Below are 22530 nucleotides of genomic sequence, written 5' to 3' on the forward strand. Positions count from 1 at the left end.
AAGAATAAAATTCACATTCTTATACCATATTGTCATTATTTGCAGTTCATCCTTCTTTCATGTTTCTGTGCAGTGGAGAATATGTCATCTCATTTCTGGTGCTTCATTTTACAGTCTGTAATGTAAATGTATGTGTTTCTAATACAGGCAAGCCAGACTTGAGCTAAACTCAGTTTTATTTATTAAACTTATCCTTGGAACCATTCAGTTTAAAATTATACTTTATTGAAATAATTGATTTTGATGACTAATTAGGGTACAGTTACTTTCAAGTGTGTCTTCACTTCTGAATGGCATCTCTCTGTCTAAATTTCTGGAGGTTAGATTACAAAAATATTTACAACCAGGCTGAGTGGCCCAAATGGTAGATTGATGGCTTTCTGAGCCCAAGATGGCGGGTTCAGTCCCAACTCAGGCCAATGATATTTGAAGGTGTTGAGAATGCCAACCTTGTCTCGGTACATTTACCAACACATAAAAGAACTCCTGATGGAAAATATTTCTAGATCTTTAATGTCTCCAAAAAAACCATCAAAGTAGTTGATAGGTGTGAAACCAGTAACAGTATTGTTAATATTTATCACAGCAACATGAAATGCATGAAATGTTGAGTTTACATTTTGCAGAAATACCTGGGACATAAACTAAATAACATTATTATACTTCACTTTATATTAACGAGTGTTACAAAAAAGCAAGAGTTTTCTGTAAAGTTTCATTGGCTTTCATCAGGACAAAGCATGGGAAGGTCTGCTGCTGACGGTAAGCAAAGAAATTCTTCGAAGGAACGTTGAAGTCACGACCAACTGAGTCCTACTGATTGGACTCGGGAATTGTCGCGCTGTGCTGTGGTGGTCGGGAGGAAAGTTTCTGACTCATCGCCCTCTGCCGACAGTTTCTGGAGTGCGGTGCATGTGTATTTCTGGAGTACAGGTCCTGAGTCCAGTTAGTGGCGGGTCAGATAATGAGGTTGTGACTTCCACGTACTTTGAAGAATTTCTGTGCTTACTGTCAGCAGCAGACCTTCCCATGCTTTGTCCTGATGAAAGCCAATGAAACTTGACAGAAAGCTCAGCTCCTTTTTTCTTTTAGACTCATTAATATGAAGTGGCTTTAATCTAGATATAACTTAAGTACTAAAACTGCTTTCATTAACTACTTTAACAGTTGAGTGATGAAGAGAATGCAGTCATATGAAATGAATTTAATTTTGGTCCTTATTGATCACTATCAACAAGGATGAGAAGGTTCACCAATTTAATACTGTATATAATATGTTAATATTATTTATTACATCGGGACTAGTTTTGACCCTTGTAATGGGTCATCTTCAGCCTTAAATTATAAATGGAAAAGAGCATTAGATGTAACTTGAAAACAGCAACACATAATATAATGCTATTGGCATGTCTTGATGCGTTGATGAAATATGTTGAGGTTACAAACGAGTGTATTAAAATTGGTGTCTCTTGCACATATATGCAACACTTTTGTGTCACTTTTTCTTTTAAGAAAATCTAGTCTAGACTAATATTATAAAGAGGAAACATTTGTTTATTTGTTTGTAACGGATAGACTCAAAAACTACTGAACCGATTTTAAAAATTACTTCACCTATAGAAAGCTACATTGCCAGTGAGTAACAGGGGCTGTATTTCATTTTCAAAAGAATTCGAGGGTGGGGGAGGTGGGCGACAAGGGGAGATATAAAAATATAAAAATAATAGGCTAATATAGGCGAAATTGAATTTCACGTACAAGGACGAGACAAAGCTCATTGTAAGCCCCTTGACACAAAGAACAAAACTCGGTAAGCCCTATGGGTTACAAGTGATTACCTTCATTTTGACAGGCCCAAAAACCATGTTTTAAGGCCTTAAAACCAACTGGTATGGAGATATTGGCACCACACTACCCCTGCTCTAGGAATTGGATAAAGAAATGAACTACCATAACCATGGCAACGTTAGCTCCAGTATTCTTACAGCAGCGAGATTATCTACAATATACCACAAAAAATCCTAATGTTAGACATAAATTGGTGTTTGGAATCTCTTTTAAAAATAAAAGAACACAAATTTTGTTTTCAGAAAATCTACTTAAGGGGCGAGGGGGAGGGTGAAAAGAAGTGAGGAAGGAGTTGAATTCTTTAATATGAGGATACCTATATCTCAGAAACTGAAGATGTTAGACCTTAAAACAGGTACTTAGAATCTCCTTTAAAAATAAATTAAGACATGTTTTTAAAAAAATCCACTGAAGGGGGTGAAATAATAAAAAAAGGTGGGTGAATTTTTAAAATGAGTATCTTCTTCTTCTACCGCTTTTACCATACCTGTGGTGTCGGTGGGTGCGAACTGTGTTGCACATGTGGAGTTGACGCTGTTTTATGACTGGATGCTCTTCCTGACACCAACCCCGTGTGTAGGGATGTAATTACTATTGCATGTTCCTGTTTTGGTTGGTAATGTGGTGTGTTGAGTAAATATGAAGAGGAGAGTGTTGGGACAAACACAAACAACCTGTCCCTGAGCCAGATGAATTAATCGCATGCCATTAAAATCCCCAACCCAGCCCACAATCGAAGCCGGAACCATGTGAACCGAAGGCCTTAACGTTGACCACTCAGCCAAGGAGTGAGGCAGTTTTTAAAATGAGTATATCTCATAAACGTTACATGTTACAGGCGTGAAAACTGGCATTTTGTAACCCCCTTCAAAATTAAAGAAACTTTTTGTTTTCGGAAAATCAACTTAAGTTAGATATCGAAAATAATTGAAGAAGGAGTTAAATTCTCTTTATGAGTATACTTATATCTCTAAAACTAAGATGTTACAGATGTGAAAATCAGTATTCGGAATTTACTTTAGAAATAAAGGAACCCCCCCCCCCTTTTTTTTTTTTTTTTTTATCGATTTAAAAGAGGACTGTTTCTCACATGTAGCTCTGCCATTGGCCTGGTCATCTTAGCCCCAAAAGGCAATGCTACCAGTGTGGTTTACAAAGAGGTTCTGGGGTAAATGAAATGCAATTTTTCGGTGAGTTTTTATACTTCAGGGATTTTCAAATAGTGTCTTAGTGCAGTACCGAGGAACAACTAATTTTTATCAACCTACCGAATCCTTGCGAGCAAGCTGTGGGTAACAGCTAGTTTAATATAAAACAGTATATTGCTATAATGTGGTAGTAAAACCATCTGTTCTCTACGCCTCTGAGAAAACTAGAATTCAAAGAAAGGAAGATCCTGAGGAGAATACTAGGATCCATAAGAGAAGAGGGAGGCACCTACAGAATTTGGCACAACGATGAACGATACAATCATCAGAAAGATATTGTTACTTGTATAAGAGAAAGGCGCATGTCTTCTATGGTCACCTAACCCGCATGAACAGGATCTTCGCTGTGGCAAGTAGAGGGAAGGCATCGAGGAACAAGAACAGTTTCGGCAAGCCATCCAGTGGGGAATTTTACCGACGTCACTTACAAGCAGGAAGAACACGGGGACCAACAGGCCTACATGGACAGAGGAAAGAAAGCTGGCTCACAGTCAGAAAATGAAGGAATTCTGGAAGAGGAGAAAACAGAAGGCCAGAGTGATGAGAAGATTCAAGCCCCTTGGTCTTCAATAGGCCCAAACCTTACCTTATTTCCTGTTGTTCCTTGTGGAACATAGGACATCAACAAAGCATCTCCATCTGATCCTGTTGCCAGCCAACCTCTTCACCTCTCTACAGGTCTTGCCTTCTTCCATTGCCTCCTTTTACCCTGCGGGTTCCAATCCAGTGCCTTTCTCTCAATATCTTCATTCCCTTTCCTCAACGTATGCCCTATCCATTTCCATTTCTGCCGCTTTATCTGTATGGTAATCTCGGTTTCACCCGTCCTTCTCCATAGTTCATGATTGGAGATTACTTCCGGCCAGGAGATGTGTAGAATCTTCCTTAAACAGCGGTTGACAAAGGTCTGCAACTTGGAGGTAATCACTTCAGTCACTTTCCAGGTCTCAGACCCATGTAGTAGAACAGCCTTGACATTACTTTGGAAAACGTGAAGTTTGGTCCTGATAGATATTTTGTTGTTCTTCCATACCGGATAGAGCCGAACAAAGGCACCATTTGATTATTGTATCCATTGAGAGACATCCTGTACTGCTCCTCCATCTTTGGTAATTACACTGCCCAAATAGGTGAAACTATCCACATCCTCTATAAGTTCATCACTGAAGATAAATGGGTCTAGCTTGTTGGTATTAGTCCTTAGGGCCTTGGTCTTTTTTTGAGTTGATCGTTAGTCCCACCTTTTTTTCTTCTTTTACCAAGTCTTCAATCTGTGATCAGTGTTGCCAACTTATATTTTCAAGATCCGCTAAATACTTCTTTAAATTCTGCCAAGAAATTCGATATCAAATAATGAGCAATAATAATAATAATAATAATAATAATAATAAAAGTAATGTCTCCACTCACTGATCTGTGAGTTTCACTGGGATTAACTCCCCTGCCAGCGAGCTAAAACTTGTAGGCGTTTTAGTGCCGGGTGCAAACTAGGTAAAACCTCTACCTCAAGGGCCACACACAAAACAGGCCAGTTCAAACGGTCTTCCTTCATAGCATAAATATAAATGCTGTTCTCTCAGTTTCATTATCTGTCGTCATTCGTCAACGAAGAGATAAGTACCCTTTCCCCACGCATTAGAAGTTTGATACTATGATGTGATAACATCAATAGGTCATCTATCCATTTCCTTTGATCTCTCCTCACGCTTCTCTTTACTTGCTTATCCTTCGCAGCATATTTGGATTGCAATTCTGCCTTCCTGTCCTACATGTGTTAATTACTTCCTTCATCTCTTTCCTTTGTCTGATAATTTCCCATGTCTGGTCAGTCATCCAGTCTTTTTTCCTCCTGTCCTTAAAACCCAAGATATTTTCACTCACTTCAGTAAATACAGATCTAGTCTTCACCCATTTTTCCTAAATAGTTTCATCCTCCACCTCAGTGAGTGCTTGAAATCGATTCTTTAGTTCTATCCTGAAGGCTTCTTTCACATTTCTGTCATCCCTCAGCTTTCCAACATTATATCACTTCCTTGTCTGCTCTGTCCTTCTGTTTTGTGCCTGGATCTTCATTCTAAAGGTAGCCATAACAAGATGGTGATCACTATCAATGTCCGTACATCCAACAGTGAACTCCTCCACCTTCGTCCTATAGCCACATGATCTATCTGGTTTTCTGTCCTATGATCCGGTGATACCCATGCCACTTTATGGCAGTCTTTATGTGGAAATACAGTACTACTAATAACCAAATCGTGGCTTGCACAGAAGTCCACAAACAGCTGTCCATTCTCATTTCATTCTCCTAAACCTGCCTTCCTATAATATGTTCCAAGTCCTTCATTGCCCTGTCCCACTTTTGCATTCAAGTGTCCTCCAACTAGGATGATATCCTTCCTTTTCTGTTTCTTAACCATACTATTAAAATGTTCATAGAACGCCTGCTTGTCTTCCTCCTCTGCTGACTCCGTAGGTGCATATAGCATACTATCAACACAAATTTCTAATATTGGTCTTAAAACATGCCACTATTATCCTCTCCATCACTGGGTACCACCCTATAAGGCTCCTCTTGGCCTCCTTGTCATTAGTATACCCACACCTCCATAACTCGCTCCGTCCCCCTCGGGTCTTCCAGAGTATACAAATGTAGCTCCATCATGGGTTGCCAATTCCCCAAACTCACTCCATCTCCTCACTCAAACCTAGGATGTTCAGGCCATAATAACTCTTCATACATGCTACTGCCTGTTGTAGCCTTCCACTTTCCCGCAGAGTCTTCACACTCCACAACCTAGTTTTTGTTAGCCTTTTCAAGCCAAAGGTCGTCATCTTTGGATCAGTTTGGTTTCTCATTGTTGAAGTTTCTGTAATAAGGTAATTTAAGGTTGTGCGAGTTATTAGCCCACAGCACCTGAGCTTGGTGGTGGGGCTGCCACCTATGCCTCCAAGCCTGCCATTTTCTGTTGGGGTAGTCTCCCTTAGCCTTTGAAGATCCCTCTTCACCACTAGGCAGTGGTTTTCCTCTTTATTTTACCCCAAGGGGAAGGGCTGCCTCCTCTGCCAACTTTGCCGTACCAAAGGTCTCCTCCACCTCAGTTGCTGTTAAGGACTTCACCAGAGCCCCGTTAGCCATTACTTTTCAGGGTTCTTGTAAGGCCTTCACAGCTACCGTAGTGGTCCTGGGGCACACAAAGTCCTGACTGTACTTCACCCTTACAGCCTATCCCCTGCTTCGTACCGTTGTCCTTCCCCCATGACGTGGACGAAGGGTTGGACTTATGGGGAACAGTAGGCCCAGGGGGGGTGGGGGGGTGGAAAGAGTACATAGCACACACATCTAACACTTTTGTGTCACTTTTTCTTGTGAGGAAATCATAGTTTTCATATAAAACAGTACATTATTATGATGTCCATTAGTTGTAGCTTTTATCTTTCATTATTGTTGGAGTTAAGAGAAGACAGTTAAGAGTTCAGAGAAGGAAGTAGTGAGTGCAGTGTTGCCTTGAGTGTAATCAGATCATTATTGTTTGGACTGTCTAGTGATGCAGTAGGCATATGTTAGGCTCTACTGTAGCTTCATACAGATTATATTCTTACAATTGAGATTAAATATACATTATCATGGCATTTTCTCACATAACTATCAGCGTTCAGAGGGCCCTGGGTTCAATTCATGGCGAGATCGTGGATTTTAGCTGTGTCCGGTTAATTTCTGTACATCATGGTCTGGGTTTTTGAATTAATCCAGGCATAGTGCTGACCCCAGGTAATTGGGAAAAGGTCAGAAAAAGAACTTTCTTATATGGCTGGAAACAGTGATAATACCTACATAGATAACAGTATAAAACCATGCTTTTATTTTCCCCTTTACTTCTTTGTATCCTTGTATTGAGCAGCCTTCAAATCTTAAACTGTCCTGTTTATCAGTTTATTGTTATTTTTAAAATTTTCATTGTTTGCATTTCATGAGTATGGGGTAAAATAGCTACTGTCTGTGACATTTCTGTAACACTATTTTTGTCTTTCAATATTATAAACATTATCTTGCACATATTGTTAGTAATGGAGATAGTGATTGTTTCAGATGACCAAACTAATTTATTCTGTCCGCTATGTCATCATACACACAATATTAAATTCACTATTTTTCTTTTCACAGGGGATTGTGGAATGTTCCATACATAAGGGCATGTTACCTCATCAATGGAACTGTGATAAATAATCCTGAAACACGTCCTTCATACGACTACGATCGTCTTGACCCAGACATGGCATTTTGTGCTAACATGAGAAAGAAGGTAGTTTAGTCATGCTATTAATTATTAGTGTTTTAATCCAGAATTTAGTATTTCTTCATATGTTTATGGAGGTTTCGTGTTAATACATTGTGTTTTCAGTTTACATATTTTATAAAGACTTCTAGTGCGAGGAATGACTGAGAACATGTTCTGCTCACCTGGTGCAGGGAGACTACCGGCAAATATTAGTGCAATTGGACTAGAAAAAAGATTGACTGAATGGGTGGCTATGTTTATAGAAAATAACACTCAGAGAATTAGAGTAGGTGAAGAGGGGAATTCATCAAGGCAGCATTATTGGACCTTTGTTTTCTTATAAATGACATGAGTAAAGAGATGAAATCAGAGGTAATGCTTTTAGTTGATGTTATACTGTAGGTATAGAATAGTAAATAATTTACAAGTTTGTGAGCAACTGCAAAAAGACCTCGACAGTGTTGTGGGATGAACAGCAGCCATTGGTATGATGATAAATGGGGTTAAAAGTCAGGTTGTGAGTTTCACAAATAGGAAAAGTCCTATCAGTTTTATTTACTGCATTGATGGAGTGAAAAGTTCCTTGTGCCGATCACTATAATTACCTAGGTGTTTATGTAAGGAAACGTCCTCATTGGGATAGTCACATAAATGGGATTGTAAATAAAGGTTACATATCTTTACACATGGTTGTGAGGGTATTTAGGAGTTGTAGTAAGGATGCAAAGGAGAGGGCATAAAAGTCTCAGGTAAGACCCCAACTAGAGTATGGTTCCAGTGTATTACTTGATTCAAGAACTGGAAAATATCCTAAGAAAAGCAGCTCAATTTGTTCTGGATTTTCTGATGAAAGAGTATAGTTACAAAAATGTTGCCAAGTTTGTGCTGGGAAGACTTGAGAGAAAGGAGACAAGCTGTTCGACTAAGTGGTATTTTTTTTTTCACTTAAAACTTTTTTTATAAATAGTCCACCTTTTCAATACAATATGGTTTTTATTTACATAAAAATCTTTACATTATCAATGTTTTCACAGGACATGTTTTGCCCACATTTTGGTCGTTATCAGCTGTAGTTCCAGCATCCTGGGTATAGCATGCTACCTGGGATGTTGTTTAAAATATGTTTTTGTGTAGAACTCTGGCTATTTTATTATTATTTTGGCTGGTGAAATATGCAAAACAATGATAATAAGTACAATTATTCTGTTAAAAAGTAAGCATTAATTAAAACCAAATTGCTAATGTTTTATATCTTATTAAAAGACATTGGCTGGTTTAATTATGCAGTCTGTAGTGTCCCAAGGGGTGTATTATTCCCAAGTTGATTGAATATGTAATCTTGAACGTCACAATCTTCATGCTCCCATTAGAAATGTTGTGGAAACTGGGTGTCACATTATGACACTCAGAGAATTAGAGTAGGTGAAGCTTATTTGTGAAATATTGTCTGGTCTATTGAAATGTTGCCTGTGTTGCTGAAATTGTGGGTTAACATGCCGCTTGTCACTATACAGGTTTGAATAGGGGACTCTCAAAGTTGTTGACGATAAAATGTTTGAAGATTGATGATAGTTGATTGAGAGTCTGTAACGAGAAAAAATGTATGCCTTAGTAATGGAATGTGTGTTAATTGAAGTGTAAATGGGGAATCGAGCTGGCTCTTACTTACCCCCTTGCCTCTATTGTGGCTGGCTAGGCTTGGTGACATTATCAGTTCGACTGGCTGTAGCTGACCCTGTCCACCTTGTATTGTATCTGTGTGTGGTGCGCAGAGGGGAATGGGTACGGAAAGGGTCGACGGATGATGTATGGGTTGTTCTTGGAGTTTTTTCTGTGTAGTGGTTTGTTAAAGTTTTGTAAAGTACTTTCTTTTACTTTTAATAATTGTGGGATTTGATGGTATAGAGCGTTTTTGGTATCTACTGTATCATTTAAATTGAGGTTTGTATTAAAATATTGTAATAAGTGGTATGCTCCAAGCTGTCGGTGGAGAGATGGCATGGAATGACATTAGTAGATGAATAAGTTTGAGTGGTGTTTTTAAAAGTAGGAATGATCACTATATGAACATAAAATTGGAATTCAAGAGGACAAATTGGCGCAAATATTCATTTATACGAAGAGGTGTTAGTGATTGGAATGATTTATGAAGGAAAATGTTCAATAAATTTCCAAATTCTTTGCACTTATTTAAGAATAGACTAAGTAAACAACTGACAGGGCATCTGCCACCTGGGCGACTGCCCTAAATGCTGATAAGTGGTGATTGAAGGGTGGAATTGAATTAAGGCTTTCAGCAAGCAGTTTAGCGATTAGAAATAGTATACCGCCACCCCTCCTATCCTGCCAGCCAACTTTCTGATGGTGAATTTTTTTTCAATCAACAGGACTCAAATCAGCTAACCATGGTGTCAGACAATGTAGACTTGATACCTTAAAGATCATGGCTGTCAGGTGGTCATGTGTTCAGTTATTTTGGTACTTAACAGTGGTACTGTTTCTCTGTACCTGTAGAATATTTGTATTAGAGATTTACATGTAAAACATTAAGACCTGTTCTCAGTTTATTGATACATAAATATTGCAATTCTTTTGCAATGTAATAGTTTCTGTCCTAATGTTGTTTTTTTTTACCTTCCCTACAGGATGTGTTTTTGTATGTTAGTAACCGTATGGACTTCGGCCACTTAGTGAATGCAGACAACTTCGACACTACTCGGACTAATAGTGATCTTTATCAGCTGTTTGATAATCGTTGGGATTGGGAACAACGCTACATTCATGAAAACTACACTGAGAATTTTAATCCCTATAAAACACCTGAACAGGTAAGTTTTAATGGCTCATAGTATATTTCCTTGCTTGAATACAACTTCTAAACCTCTTCAGCACACTGCCATTCTCTAATATTCATTTCCAATTTCATTTTAATTTGACATTTCCTTTTACTGTGTACAACACTTCCATCCATCCATAGCCATCTGATGATAGCTCTCCAGCTTTCAGGCCAGAGAGAGCCCTTTCCTTTAGTTGCCAAAATGTGTGACCTCTCGTTTCTTAATTCGGTTGGTCAATAAGAGGGAGACATGATCTTCCTCTCTGTTTCTTTCCTCCTTCCGTTATGTCCCAAACAAAGCGCCTATGTTGCAGTGTGTGTTTAGTCCAGGTGAGCTGTCTTTTGCACGTTGCACTCTTCCTTCACCAACTCAATTAAGTACTTGCACATTTGTGGTTTGATCCATCTAGGGAGTCTTACATAGGTACATCCAACACCACTTGCCTGATTGCGACCTGTCATGTTGCATTTCAACGTCCATGTTTTACCACCAAACAATCCCACTGAGCAAACAAATACTTAAACAAGAGCTCTAGACTCAGTGCACAGTAGGTTAGCATTTCCTAGCATTTGTAGAACTCTGCTGCACCTTAACATACATCTGGTCGACAGTTGCCTTCCTACTGAGGTATTTAAAAGATAATATTTGTTCAAGTGTCTTGCTATGAATGGAAATTTAGAAATCTTCCCTTTATTGACATACTGACATCATATTTGTCTTTTAAACATAGGTTTTCATCCCATATTATTTTTAGACACTTCTCATATCCATAGAATCATCTTATTGTGGGCACTGTAGCTACCTGCTAGAACTACTTGATCATCTGCAAATTTCAAAGTGTGCACAACTTCACCTGCTACTTCTAGACCTATCCATTTTGATTTTTCGCCCTCATTTAGGATTGTATCAGCAAGAACATTGAAGGATACTGATATCCTCTGTGAATGCCTTGCAGATTTTTGCTGGGTCCAAGTCGCTACCAACCACCAATTCTGATTACCTCTATCTCTTTGAATAGATCTACTACCAGTGTGATTTATTTCCTTGGGCAAGCAATCTTCTCCAACAATAGGAAGAATTTGTCCCAGGCTACTTGGTCAAATGCTTTCTTGCATTCAATGAAACAGACACACCTGAATAAACAATCAAAGACTGACAGACTTCAGAAAATTGAAAGGAGGATTGGAAGAACCTGTATCAACAAAAAATATCAGAAAGATGGACAGTGGCGGTTAATACCTAACAAAGTCGTGTACAAAGAGCTAGAACCCATTACAGATACTATGCGTAAGAGGAGACTGGGATTCTTTGGACATATCATGAGGATGCAGGACTCGAGACTTCTGAAACAACTAGTACAACACAATCTCGTCTCAAAAAATACCACAACAGGATGTAAATGCATCAGAGAAGTAAGAGAGGATCTGAAGGAAATAGGCCTTACGACAGAAGACACCAAAAATAAGATAAAATTGAATACAAAACTCAAGAATACAAACCTCCGCTTTTCCCTTACACAAAACAAACCAACAACACGCACATTTTCAACTGAGGAAAGGGCACGAAGATCGGAGCGTCTGAAGAAGTACTGGGAGGACCGCAAAGCCCGAACAATCCCTTCAAAGAGACCTGAACGACGGACTGACTAAAGTGATCCTATGTGGTAATAAAAGAAGAAGAAGAAGAAGAAGAAGAAGAAACAGACACATAGGGGGCAGTTCAGGTTCTTTCTGCTAGTATGTGAAAACAACTGATTGCATTTTGTGTGAACTTCTGTCTTTGGAACCCAAACTGGGAATTGTCCAAATAATGATTTAAGGATCTGTTCAGTTGAAATTTCAGAAACTCTGACATTATCTTAGATTGTATGATAGTTCTTGCACTCTAGGGCATTGGCTTTCTTTGCTATAGGGATTAGATCTGAAAATGAAAACCTACAACCTACAACCTGTTTTCCAGTCTTTGACTGGGTCAGGGATGTAATGAATGAACCATACATAGGCTATTAGTACAATGGGGTTGCCACTCCCAAGGTGATTTTATGAATGACTGATAAATGCTATGAAATGATAATGGAGAGTGTTGCTGGAATGAAAGATGACAGGGAAAACCGGAGTACCCGGAGAAAAGCCTGTCCCACCTTCGCTTTGTCCAGCACAAATCTCACATGGAGTGACCGGAATTTGAAGCACGGTATCCAGCGGTGAGAGGCCGACGTACGGAGGTTCTAGGGATTAGGACTACCATACAGTATTAATCTGGCATCTTCTGTTATTGTACACTTGATTTACAAGTTGGTACAGTTCTGTTTGTAAGGCTCCTCCCGCTTTCCATAACTCTGTCAGAATGTCGTCAGTCTCTGGAGATTTGGAAATCGGTCAATATAATACAGGGCGAAAGAAACTTAAGAAGAGTGCTGGAAGATAAAGCAAAGAAGCAAACTGCTGCTGGTATGATGAATAGTGCAAAGAGGTGGAATTGCTTTTTCAAATTCTTCTCATAATAGAGTTCTCGCATTCTTTCATTGGCATGCAATCAAAAATGTTTGCACCATCTCCATACAGTTATTCAGTATACTGCTTCCATCACTCTTGCTGTTGTGTTAGATCCACCTGCTGTTCACTTTCTTCACCTTTGCAGTGCACTTGAGTTTCTAGCCATCAAGGACATGAAATTTCTGATTTTTGTGTAGGCTTTGTCTGTCCTACTGTTTTTTTATCATTCTCCACCTCTTTCAATTTTGGTCATTCTGTATTTCCTTTCAGCATTATGTGTGTATTCAAATAACCTGATAATTCCAACTGTGATCCTGGTATTCATAGAAATGAGAATGGTGAATGAAAATATCAAATGTCAATAATTATCAGAGATTATGATGGGCACTATCTGCTTCATTGGACACTTGTGCACAGAGAGCCTATCCATTTTCCAGAGGTGTAGAGTTAGAATTCCTCTTACTCTAAGTATTTTTGTAGCACTCATTCAACATATTTGGTACATTAAGTGAAGGTGAACCTGTACTTTTACGTCCAGATGTTTTTAAACTTATTTCAGCCCTGTGCGGATGTGTACTGGTTCCCTGTAGTATCCCCATGTTTCTACAAAGAATTAATTGAAATTATGGAGGCATTTGGCCAGTGGTCAGATGGTACAACAAGGTATCAGTTAAAATAAGATGAATTCAATCTATCACTTAAAATTATTTGTTGGTTTTGGAGGAATTTTCTGTATGTGAAATTCTATAATTCATTCACTTGCATCATGTTATACTTTAATTTTTTGCCATAAAATTTACTAATACCAAATATTTCAGGTTCCCTATGGGAATCAACATCTAGGTAAAATTTGCTGTTATGTTGCTTGAGTTTGAAAATTGAGCATACATTACACATAAAATAATGATAAATTTTATTGTGCACAATGTGCAAAATTTGCATGTACACAAGTTGCACCAAACTCTATCTTGTCGTCAACAACAACAACAACAACAACAACAACAACAACAACAACAACAACAACAACAACAACAACAACAACAACAACAACAACAACAACAACAACAACAACAACAACAACAACAACAACAACAACAACAACAACAACAACAACAACAACAACAACAACAACAACAACAACAACAACAACAACAACAACAACAACAACAACAACAACAACAACAACAACAACAACAACAACAACAACAACAACAACAACAACAACAACAACAACAACAACAACAACAACAACAACAACAACAACAACAACAACAACAACAACAACAACAACAACAACAACAACAACAACAACAACAACAACAACAACAACAACAACAACAACAACAACAACAACAACAACAACAACAACAAGAAGCTAGACACAATTACAATTTCCTATGCAACTAAATTAATAACATTTTATATAAGAAGAGTTATGCATATCATCTTGATGATTGAAAATATGCACTATATAGGATTTTAATTAAGAGTTTTATATTAAAAATTTAAACTGACGTACAATTTAAAAAATCAAATCTCAGCTATCCTAATCTGCTTTTTCCACTTTGTTTTAATTAACTTCGTTGCAAGTTGCCTTACTCTATTTTAGTTGTTACATGGTTGATAATCTTGGTTATTCTGTGTGTGGCAGAATTTTAAGTCAGAAAATGTGAGTTTCTGTTAATAATCCTTGTGTGTCATAGCGCTGCATTATCTTCTTTGGTAATAATAGATGTTTTGAAATGTATTTCAGCCCTGTCCGGATGTGTACTGGTTCCCTATAGTGTCCCCGCGTTTCTGCAAAGAATTTATTGAAATTATGGAGGCATTTGGCCAGTGGTCAGATGGTTCAAATAAGGTATGTATGTGCCATTTCACATATTTCATATTTTGTAGATAAGTTTTTAATAATTACTTCTAAAATTATTGTACAGTTTGACATTAGTATGATTAGCTCTATTAACCATATAATATGAAGAGTTTGGCTCTTTGTCAGAATGGGCAGTTTGTTGGCCTTCAGGTTGGATAGGGAGGTAGATATGTAGATAATGCCTTTATTTGTGGCGAAGTTAGGGCTCAAGGTCCTCTCTTACACTTAACAACTAACTTAAGTTGCATAAAGATAGTCATCATCATCATCATCATCACAATAATTTCCCCTTATCCAACTCATGCCAGGACGGGGTATTTATGGTTATTATTATTATTATTATTATTATTATTATTATTATTATTATTATTATTATTATTATTATTATTATTATTATTATTATTAAGCATATGAAATTTACAAAATGGACAAGTATATACAATATTATACAAAAGAAAAACCTTGAAAGAATACATGGTAATTAGGGAACAATTACACATGGATATCTAAATTGTTTATCCACTGCACTAGGGATACTGAGACATCAGCAAAGTCTTTTCGGTCTCCACCATAAGCACGCAGAGGGCATTCGTCCATTATATGATGCATGGTCTGGACTAAAGCAACACAATCACACGCTGGGGAAGAAGCCTCACTGGTGAAGGGAGAATGCAGATCTTCCACAATTAGTGCAAAACCTGTTTAGTGATGCCCACATTCTTCTTGGCAAACTGAAACCAGCTGGGGCGTGGTTTGGATTAAAGAGGCTTGGCCACTCTGGAGCTGTACGAAACCATTGCTCTTTCCATTCTTCTTTTAAATTGAAACCAGCATCCATTAGGTTCTTAGCTGTTTTCATTGGTGGCTTACAGGATTTCAGCCTTTGTCTCCAGAGATCTGCAACATCTCTGTGGATAAGTAGAGTTGGATTGGACATGATGTTATCATATTCTTGAACAAGGGCTCTTGAACATCGCAGGCTTGGTGGAGGAGTGTGGAACAGGACTGGCAGCCAGTGCGTTGCAGTAGGCTTCAGAGTACCAGAGATGATACGCATGGTGGTGTTAAATTGTACATTGACTTTCTTCACGTGGCAACTGTTAAGCCATACTGAAGAGCAGTATTCAGCTGCAGAATACACGAGGCCAAGCGCAGTACATCGTAATGTGTCCGCTGAAGCACCCCATGAAGTTCCACACAATTTAAATAGAATATTATTACGTGATCTCAACTTAGATCCGAGGTTTTCAAGATGCTGTCTATAAGATAGGGTTCAGTCAAGCGTTACCCCGAGGTACTTTGGATTAGGTTTGTGCTTTAGCCCTGAGCCATTGAAGCATACTTGGAGTTTTGTATTAGCCAACTTGTTGTGGAGATGGAAGCAAGCAGATTCTGTCTTATTCATGCTGGGTTGTAGTCTCCAGTTTCGGAAGTAAGAGCCAAGTGTATTCAGGTCAGACATCAGGATGGCCTCGGCATGGCTGAGATCTGGATGTTGAATGGCAATGGCTAGGTCGTCTGCATAAGAGAATTTTACTGATATTGTCTCAGGACTTTTCCATCTTCCTCTTTCCGTCCACCATTCTTCTTCCAAGATCTTGTTCCAGTCTAAATTTTGTCTTCTTATGCTGCTTTTCACTGATTCAATCCATCTTGTTCGAGGTCTTTCTCTTGCTTGCTTGCCCTCGCACTTTGCCTCCAGCACCTGTCATGAAATTCTATTCTCCTCCAGCCTCTTCACATGTCCAAATCACCTTAGACCGAGCTCGATAGCTGCAGTCGCTTAAGTGCAGCCAGTATCCAGTAATCGGGAGATAGTGGGTTCGAGCCCCACTGTCGGCAGCCCTGAAGATTGTTTTCCATGGTTTTCCATTTTCACACCAGGCAAATGCCAGGGCTGTACCTTAATTAAGGCCACGGCCGCTTCCTTCCAATTCCCAGGCCTTTCCTATCAGGCCTTTCCTATCCCATCGTCGCCATAAGACATATCTGTGTCGGTGCGACGTGAAGCAAAATAGCATGAAACCACCTTAGTTTATTCTTTTCAACTCTCTCATTTAGCGTTCCTATCCCAATTTCCTAACATCTTCATTTCTCACTCTGTCTTTCCTATCATACTTCTTAGGAATTTCATCTCGCTGGCATGAATTCTACTCTCTTGCCTGCAATCAAAGTCCAGTTCTCAGCTGCATAAGTCCGTATGGGTACATAGTACATTTTATACATTATCTGTTTACTTTTCCTTGGTACTTCTTTGCTCCGAACAAGTTTTCTTACACTTTGGTAAAATGCATTACTCTGCTGTACCCTCCTGCTAATCTCCATGCCCACCCTAGCATTTTTGCATTAATTCACTTCCTAGGTACCGTATTTACTCGTGTATTAGACCCCCTTGCGTATTAGATCCCCCCTGGCTTTTCGAGACGAAGAAAATGAAAAAATAAATCCTGCATATAAGACCCCCCAACGTAAGAGAACAACAACAATTCCACTTCGAAGCGGGTACAAGTCTTAATGCAGCTCTAATAACATCACACAAATTTGTGAATAGTTTCATCTGTACGACCTAAGGCAATGAAAACGCGTCGAATCCATGCGGTACATCCGTGTTTCATAGTTAAGAAATGTCCGCCTCCGTAGCGTATGTCTACTGCAGCTTTGATGACGTCGCACAAATAGGTGAATAGGCCTAGCTTCATGCCTGACCTGCGCATTGCAAGCATGCATCAGTCATGCTATATGTCTGTGTTTTGTAGCTAATTATGTTCGCCAGTGTAATGGTTAGCACAATTAGTTGCTGTTCTCGGGAGACTTCGATTCCCGGTACCGTACTGCGAGAGATTTACGAATGGCAAGACGGTTGGTATGCAGTGGAGGGGGTAAATGTAACTCCCCTCCACTGGGGGTGTGTCTAAAAAGAGCTGTACCACCTCGGGATGAGGAAACGAGTTTACTTTAGTTGAGAAATATTCACGGTTGTTGCTATTTATTCAGCAGGCGAGATCATTAACAAAGTGGTCGTTTAATATCTCGTAACTCGGGCCAATATAGGTATATATTTGGAGAGAAGTAAGTTTAAAACATGATAAAAGCTATCCAGTTAAAACGATTGTTTTACTCGCCAACGTACCTAATAATAATAATAATAATAATAATAATAATAATAATAATAATAATAATAATAATTTTTATGTCCCCACGTACTTTAAACGATTTTCGGGAACGCCAAACAAAACGTACTACGGTATGCATTAATAAAGAAAGAGACAATGAACATACAAAATTAACCATTATGATAATAAAATGCATTACCGCCACACCTGTAGATATCCATAAATGCGGTATATTTTCCTGTTTTTTATTTTTATTCTTTCCGTCGAGGAACTTTTGGTACTATCAGGGCGATAATATACCTAACCTAAACAATGTGGTCTGTCTTATCTCATGGGCAGTTGTTTACGTAAATCCTGATGTGATAAAGCATGAAATGTACTTAATTAAAAATAAGGGTCTGTGTTTCAACAGCCACAGTTATCAAAAGAATGTTTCCAGTTACTATGTATTACATTCGGAAGTACAACTCGTAACATACGCTAGTTATCAGCTGATGGTTTGGCATGCCTTCTACAGCTCGGCTTTATTCAGAAAGTGTCTTCTGCTACATATACACCAACTGGGAATATCAGAGACCATCTCCAGAAACCATTTGAGAATAGATTCACACTGTGTAGACTCTATAGACGGGAATGAAATTATTTTTGAAAGGTTCAAAAAGACGGGACTTCGTATGCTATCGATTGCAGTGCACGGCTCAAAGAGAATCGAAGAGAATGAGATAATGAAGCATAGCTGACGCAACTGACGAGATGGCAGTGAAGATGACGTCACTTGGCGTCGCAAGGCAATAATTCAATTGAAAGCAGTGATCAAGTTTATTGTGTGTTAGGCCGTAGGCAACGGTTAGGCCTATTGCTGAACTGACCGAGACAAATGACTGGCCATTAAGTTCTTTTGTATCAATATTTAATTATATGATAACACGATACCCTTATCCCTTTTTTCTACGGGGTCGAATATGAAGTGAGATGAATCTTTGTAGCAAGTTTTTACGGCCGTATGCCCCTCCTGACGTCAACCTCACCAGAGGAATTAATGAGATGTAATGAATGACGTGATACAAGTAACTAAAACAGATTTTTATATGTACCGTAGGCCTAAAAGTCGTGTTAACCATTTATTGTCTTTTTACATTTAGAAATACTGCCTTTCAACGAAAATAGCCAGTATAACTTAAATACATTCTAAGTTTGTTAAATAATAGTATAGAATGTTTACACATACACTTTATAGCCTAGAAGTCATGTGTTCGCTCCACAAAATATTGAGGTTATCGCATATTGGACCCCCCTTTACTATTTTTGGCTGTAGAAGTGGGGAAAAAAAGGGGTCTAATACACGAGTAAATACTGTATTTAAAGCTGTCGACAATTTCCAGACTCTGACTTCCAATTTTCACAGTGCCCTTTCCTTGCCCTTCCCTTCTCGACATCACCATAGTCTTCCTATCCTCTATACTGATTTTCATGCCATACTTCTCAGATTCAGTACATCCAGTTGTTGTTGCACTTCTTTGCTGTCCTTTCCCTAGATCACATCATCGTCTGCAACTAGCAGTATCTTCATCTCCATAGGCTTCCTTTGTTTCCTTTACAATTTTGTCCGTGACCATAATAAATAAAGAGGTGACAGCACACTCCCCTGTCTTCCTAAACCATTCTGTCTTTCCAGCTGGGGTCAGTACTCTGCTAACACAGTTGTTGTACATTGCTTGCACCATTTCTAACATTTCTCTTCAGAGTCTTTTTAACCATGGTTTCCGAAACCTTCTCTGGGAACATTATCATATATGCCTTTTTCTATATCTATGAAAGTCATGACCAGATCCTTTCCATATTCCCAGTTCTTTTCCATCAGCTGTCTCATGCTAAAGATTGGGTCCACTGTAGATCTTCCACTCCTGAAGCCATATTGTTCCTCTTGTAACTCTCCTTCAATCTTCTTCTCATTCTTCTTTCTAATATCCTTTCCAGTATTTTAACTACCTGCGATATAAGTGTGATTCCTGTATAGTTACCACAAACTCTCTTGTCCTCTTTCTTAAACACTGGTATTATTATCCCCTTTTTCCAGTCTTCTGGTATACATTTGTGTTTACACATACACTTCAGTAGTCGGTACAACCATTGCGTACCGACAGGTCCAGCAGCCTTTATCATTTCCACACTGATTTCATCCATCCCTGTTGCTTTTCCCATCTTCATCTTTTGTACCGCTAACTCCACTTCCCGCATTGTTATATCCTCCTCTATTGTTGAGCCATCACAATGTATTGCTTCTCTCTCCCCTGTACAGTTGTTCACATTCAGTAGTGTATCAAAATACTCCTTCCATCTTCTCTTTCTCTCTTCTGGGTGTGTTAACAGTTCCCCATCTTCCCGTTTCACTAGCTTTGTGGTAACTCTTTCCGTCCTCTTACTTCTTGTATGTCTATACAGCATCCTTTTACTACCACTTACATCTGCTTCCATTTTTTGTGTAAATTCTTCCCAACTCTTCTTCTTTTCTTCTCCTACCACCTTTTTACATCTCTGTTTACTGTTGAGATACTTCCTTTTGCTTTCTTCTGTTTGATCTCACTTCCATTCTTGCCAGGATGTCTTCCTTTCTTTCACCACTTTCCTCACTTCCTCATTCTACCACGGTGTCTCCTTTTCTTTCACTCTTGTAGATGGCCTGCCACAAGCACTCTCTGCTGCACTAACAAATGCCTTTTTAAAATTGGCCCACTCCTCTTCTGCATTTTCTACTTCAATAACTGGGGTATGTTGCTTCAATCTCTCCTGAAAATCTTTCTGTACATTTTTGTTTTTCAGTTTCCATGCTTTTATTTTGCTTTCTCTTATCTGTTAGTTTTTCCATTTCCATTTTTCCCAACTTTAATTTTGCCACCACAACTCTATGGTCCCCATCAAATGCTTCTCCTGGTAAAGCTGTCACATCCATCATCTTTCTGCGATTTGTCCTTTCCACCAAAAAGTAGTCAATTACTGATTTTGTTCTTCTGTCACCCCACCCATATCTTGTAATTTTCCTGCTGTTTTTCTTACGAAACCGTGTATTCCCCACTGTAAGTCCATTCCTTTCACAGAAGTCAACTAGTTTTTTTCCCCACATCCATGTGGTCCATTGACTTCTTCCTTTCCTTGTCTCTCATTTCCGACTTGTGCATTCAGATCTCCCATAACAAGCACTTCCACACCAGAAATTTCTCCAAGAATCCTTCAGTATCTTCTTCCCTGTTTCCCATCTGTAAGTTTAAAACTTAGTATAATTTCAAATACAAATAACACAAAATAGTTCTCATGGTTCAGGTTAGTCTGCTTTGATTGTTTTGTGAACTCTGACGATGACCATTTAGTGAAATTTGTAACTGTCATGTTCTTCAGTCTACCAAAACTAATTTAGAGAACTACCTGGAAAGAAAAACGCATGGTAACAGAATTATACTTCAACAAGAAACAAATCAATTAAAATAGAATGACCTGTTTAGTTCCTGAAAGAACATCATCAGATTCTATTAAATCACACTCAGATATTTAGAAAAGTATAAACCTTTGTTTATTTCTGTTCAGATACTTAGGAACTTGAAATCTGAAACTTAGCTCAATGAAGTCCTCTCCACTGAAGCATAAAAAGCAATGTGTTGGAAAACAACGTTGTTCTGTCATTGGCATGAGTCCAGCTGGCTAGCCAGTCTGTTGACCTTTTGTTATGGTACGTCGCCCACCGCAGCTAGTGTTTTATTTTTAGCGTTCCCATTATTATTATTATTATTATTATTATTATTATTATTATTATTATTATTATTATTATTATTATTGTTGTTGTTGTTGTTATTATTTCTAATGAGGCACACACCAGGTTTCTTGTTCAATCTTCCTTCGAATCCTTCCATACTTACTACCTCTTTCTAAAAATCTCTCTGTCCAATGTTTGTTCTTCTCTTACATTATTTTCTAAATCGTTCTTTACTTCTTGAATCCAGGTAGTTGTTGCCTTTTTGTCCTAAAGGTACTTGAAAATCTTTTTTGTCAATCTAGAATCATCCATTCTGTAAATATGTCCAAAAAATTGCAATGTCCTTTTTCTTATGGTTTCTGTTTTGTTTTCTATGTTCCTGTATAGTTCATCATGATATCTTAATTTCCATACTTCTGTTGTTTTCACAGCGCCTAACATTTTTCCTCATTATTCTCCTTTCTAGTACTTCCAGTTTATCTAATCTATAGTTTAGTTTCACTTGCATATAGGCATTCCGGTTTCACCACTGTACTGTAGTGCCTTATTTTAAGATTTTTACGTAGACTCTTTTTGTTATAAAAATTCTTTGCGATACCATATGCTCTTTCCATCTTTCTTCTACTGCAGATTTATCTAAAACATTTTCTTGAATTATTTCTCCCAGATATTTGAATTTTGTTACTCTTTCTACTAGACCAATATCTGTTGCCAATTATTATTATTGTTGTTGTTGTTGGTGTTATTATTATTAGAGTAGAACCCCGTTTATCCTAAATAAAGCGGGCGGAGCCACTTCGGTAGACGCGTTTTTTTTTATGACACATGGTAAATAGTTTCAGAAGTTAAATGTCGAAATAAAAATGCATAAACTCTGATAAGCAAAGGTGCGAACTGTATATTAACATTAAAATGTTTACATAATGTCACTCATTGAACTTTCTTGGTGCAGCGCTGTCATGCAGCTATGTTGCACCACCGTTTAATCAACAATACATCAGCTGGTGTAGATTCATTGCTTTGTTCAAGAAAGCGCAAAGCAATCTGAAATAATTAAACAATTTTTTTTCAATGGGGTAAGAAAAGCGTTGGAAATACAGTATAAAACCGCAAGGCCAGTGGAACGACCTTGGGTGA

General features: G+C 38.3%; 1 protein-coding gene across 2 annotated transcripts in view; it reads left to right on the top strand.

The window, feature by feature from the left end:
* The window catches only part of Plod (procollagen lysyl hydroxylase), a 243681-nt gene that overhangs the window by 185377 nt on the left and 35774 nt on the right, over nucleotides 1-22530 (top strand). For both annotated transcript variants that reach the window (XM_067148905.2, XM_067148906.2), the window contains 3 exons: nucleotides 7219-7357; nucleotides 9979-10161; nucleotides 14419-14523. In XM_067148905.2, the coding sequence (XP_067005006.2) occupies nucleotides 7219-7357; nucleotides 9979-10161; nucleotides 14419-14523 (427 nt within the window). The remainder of the gene's footprint in view (nucleotides 1-7218; nucleotides 7358-9978; nucleotides 10162-14418; nucleotides 14524-22530) is intronic.

This window comes from Anabrus simplex, chromosome 6 (assembly GCF_040414725.1).
Source record: "Anabrus simplex isolate iqAnaSimp1 chromosome 6, ASM4041472v1, whole genome shotgun sequence".
NCBI lineage: Eukaryota > Metazoa > Arthropoda > Insecta > Orthoptera > Tettigoniidae > Anabrus > Anabrus simplex.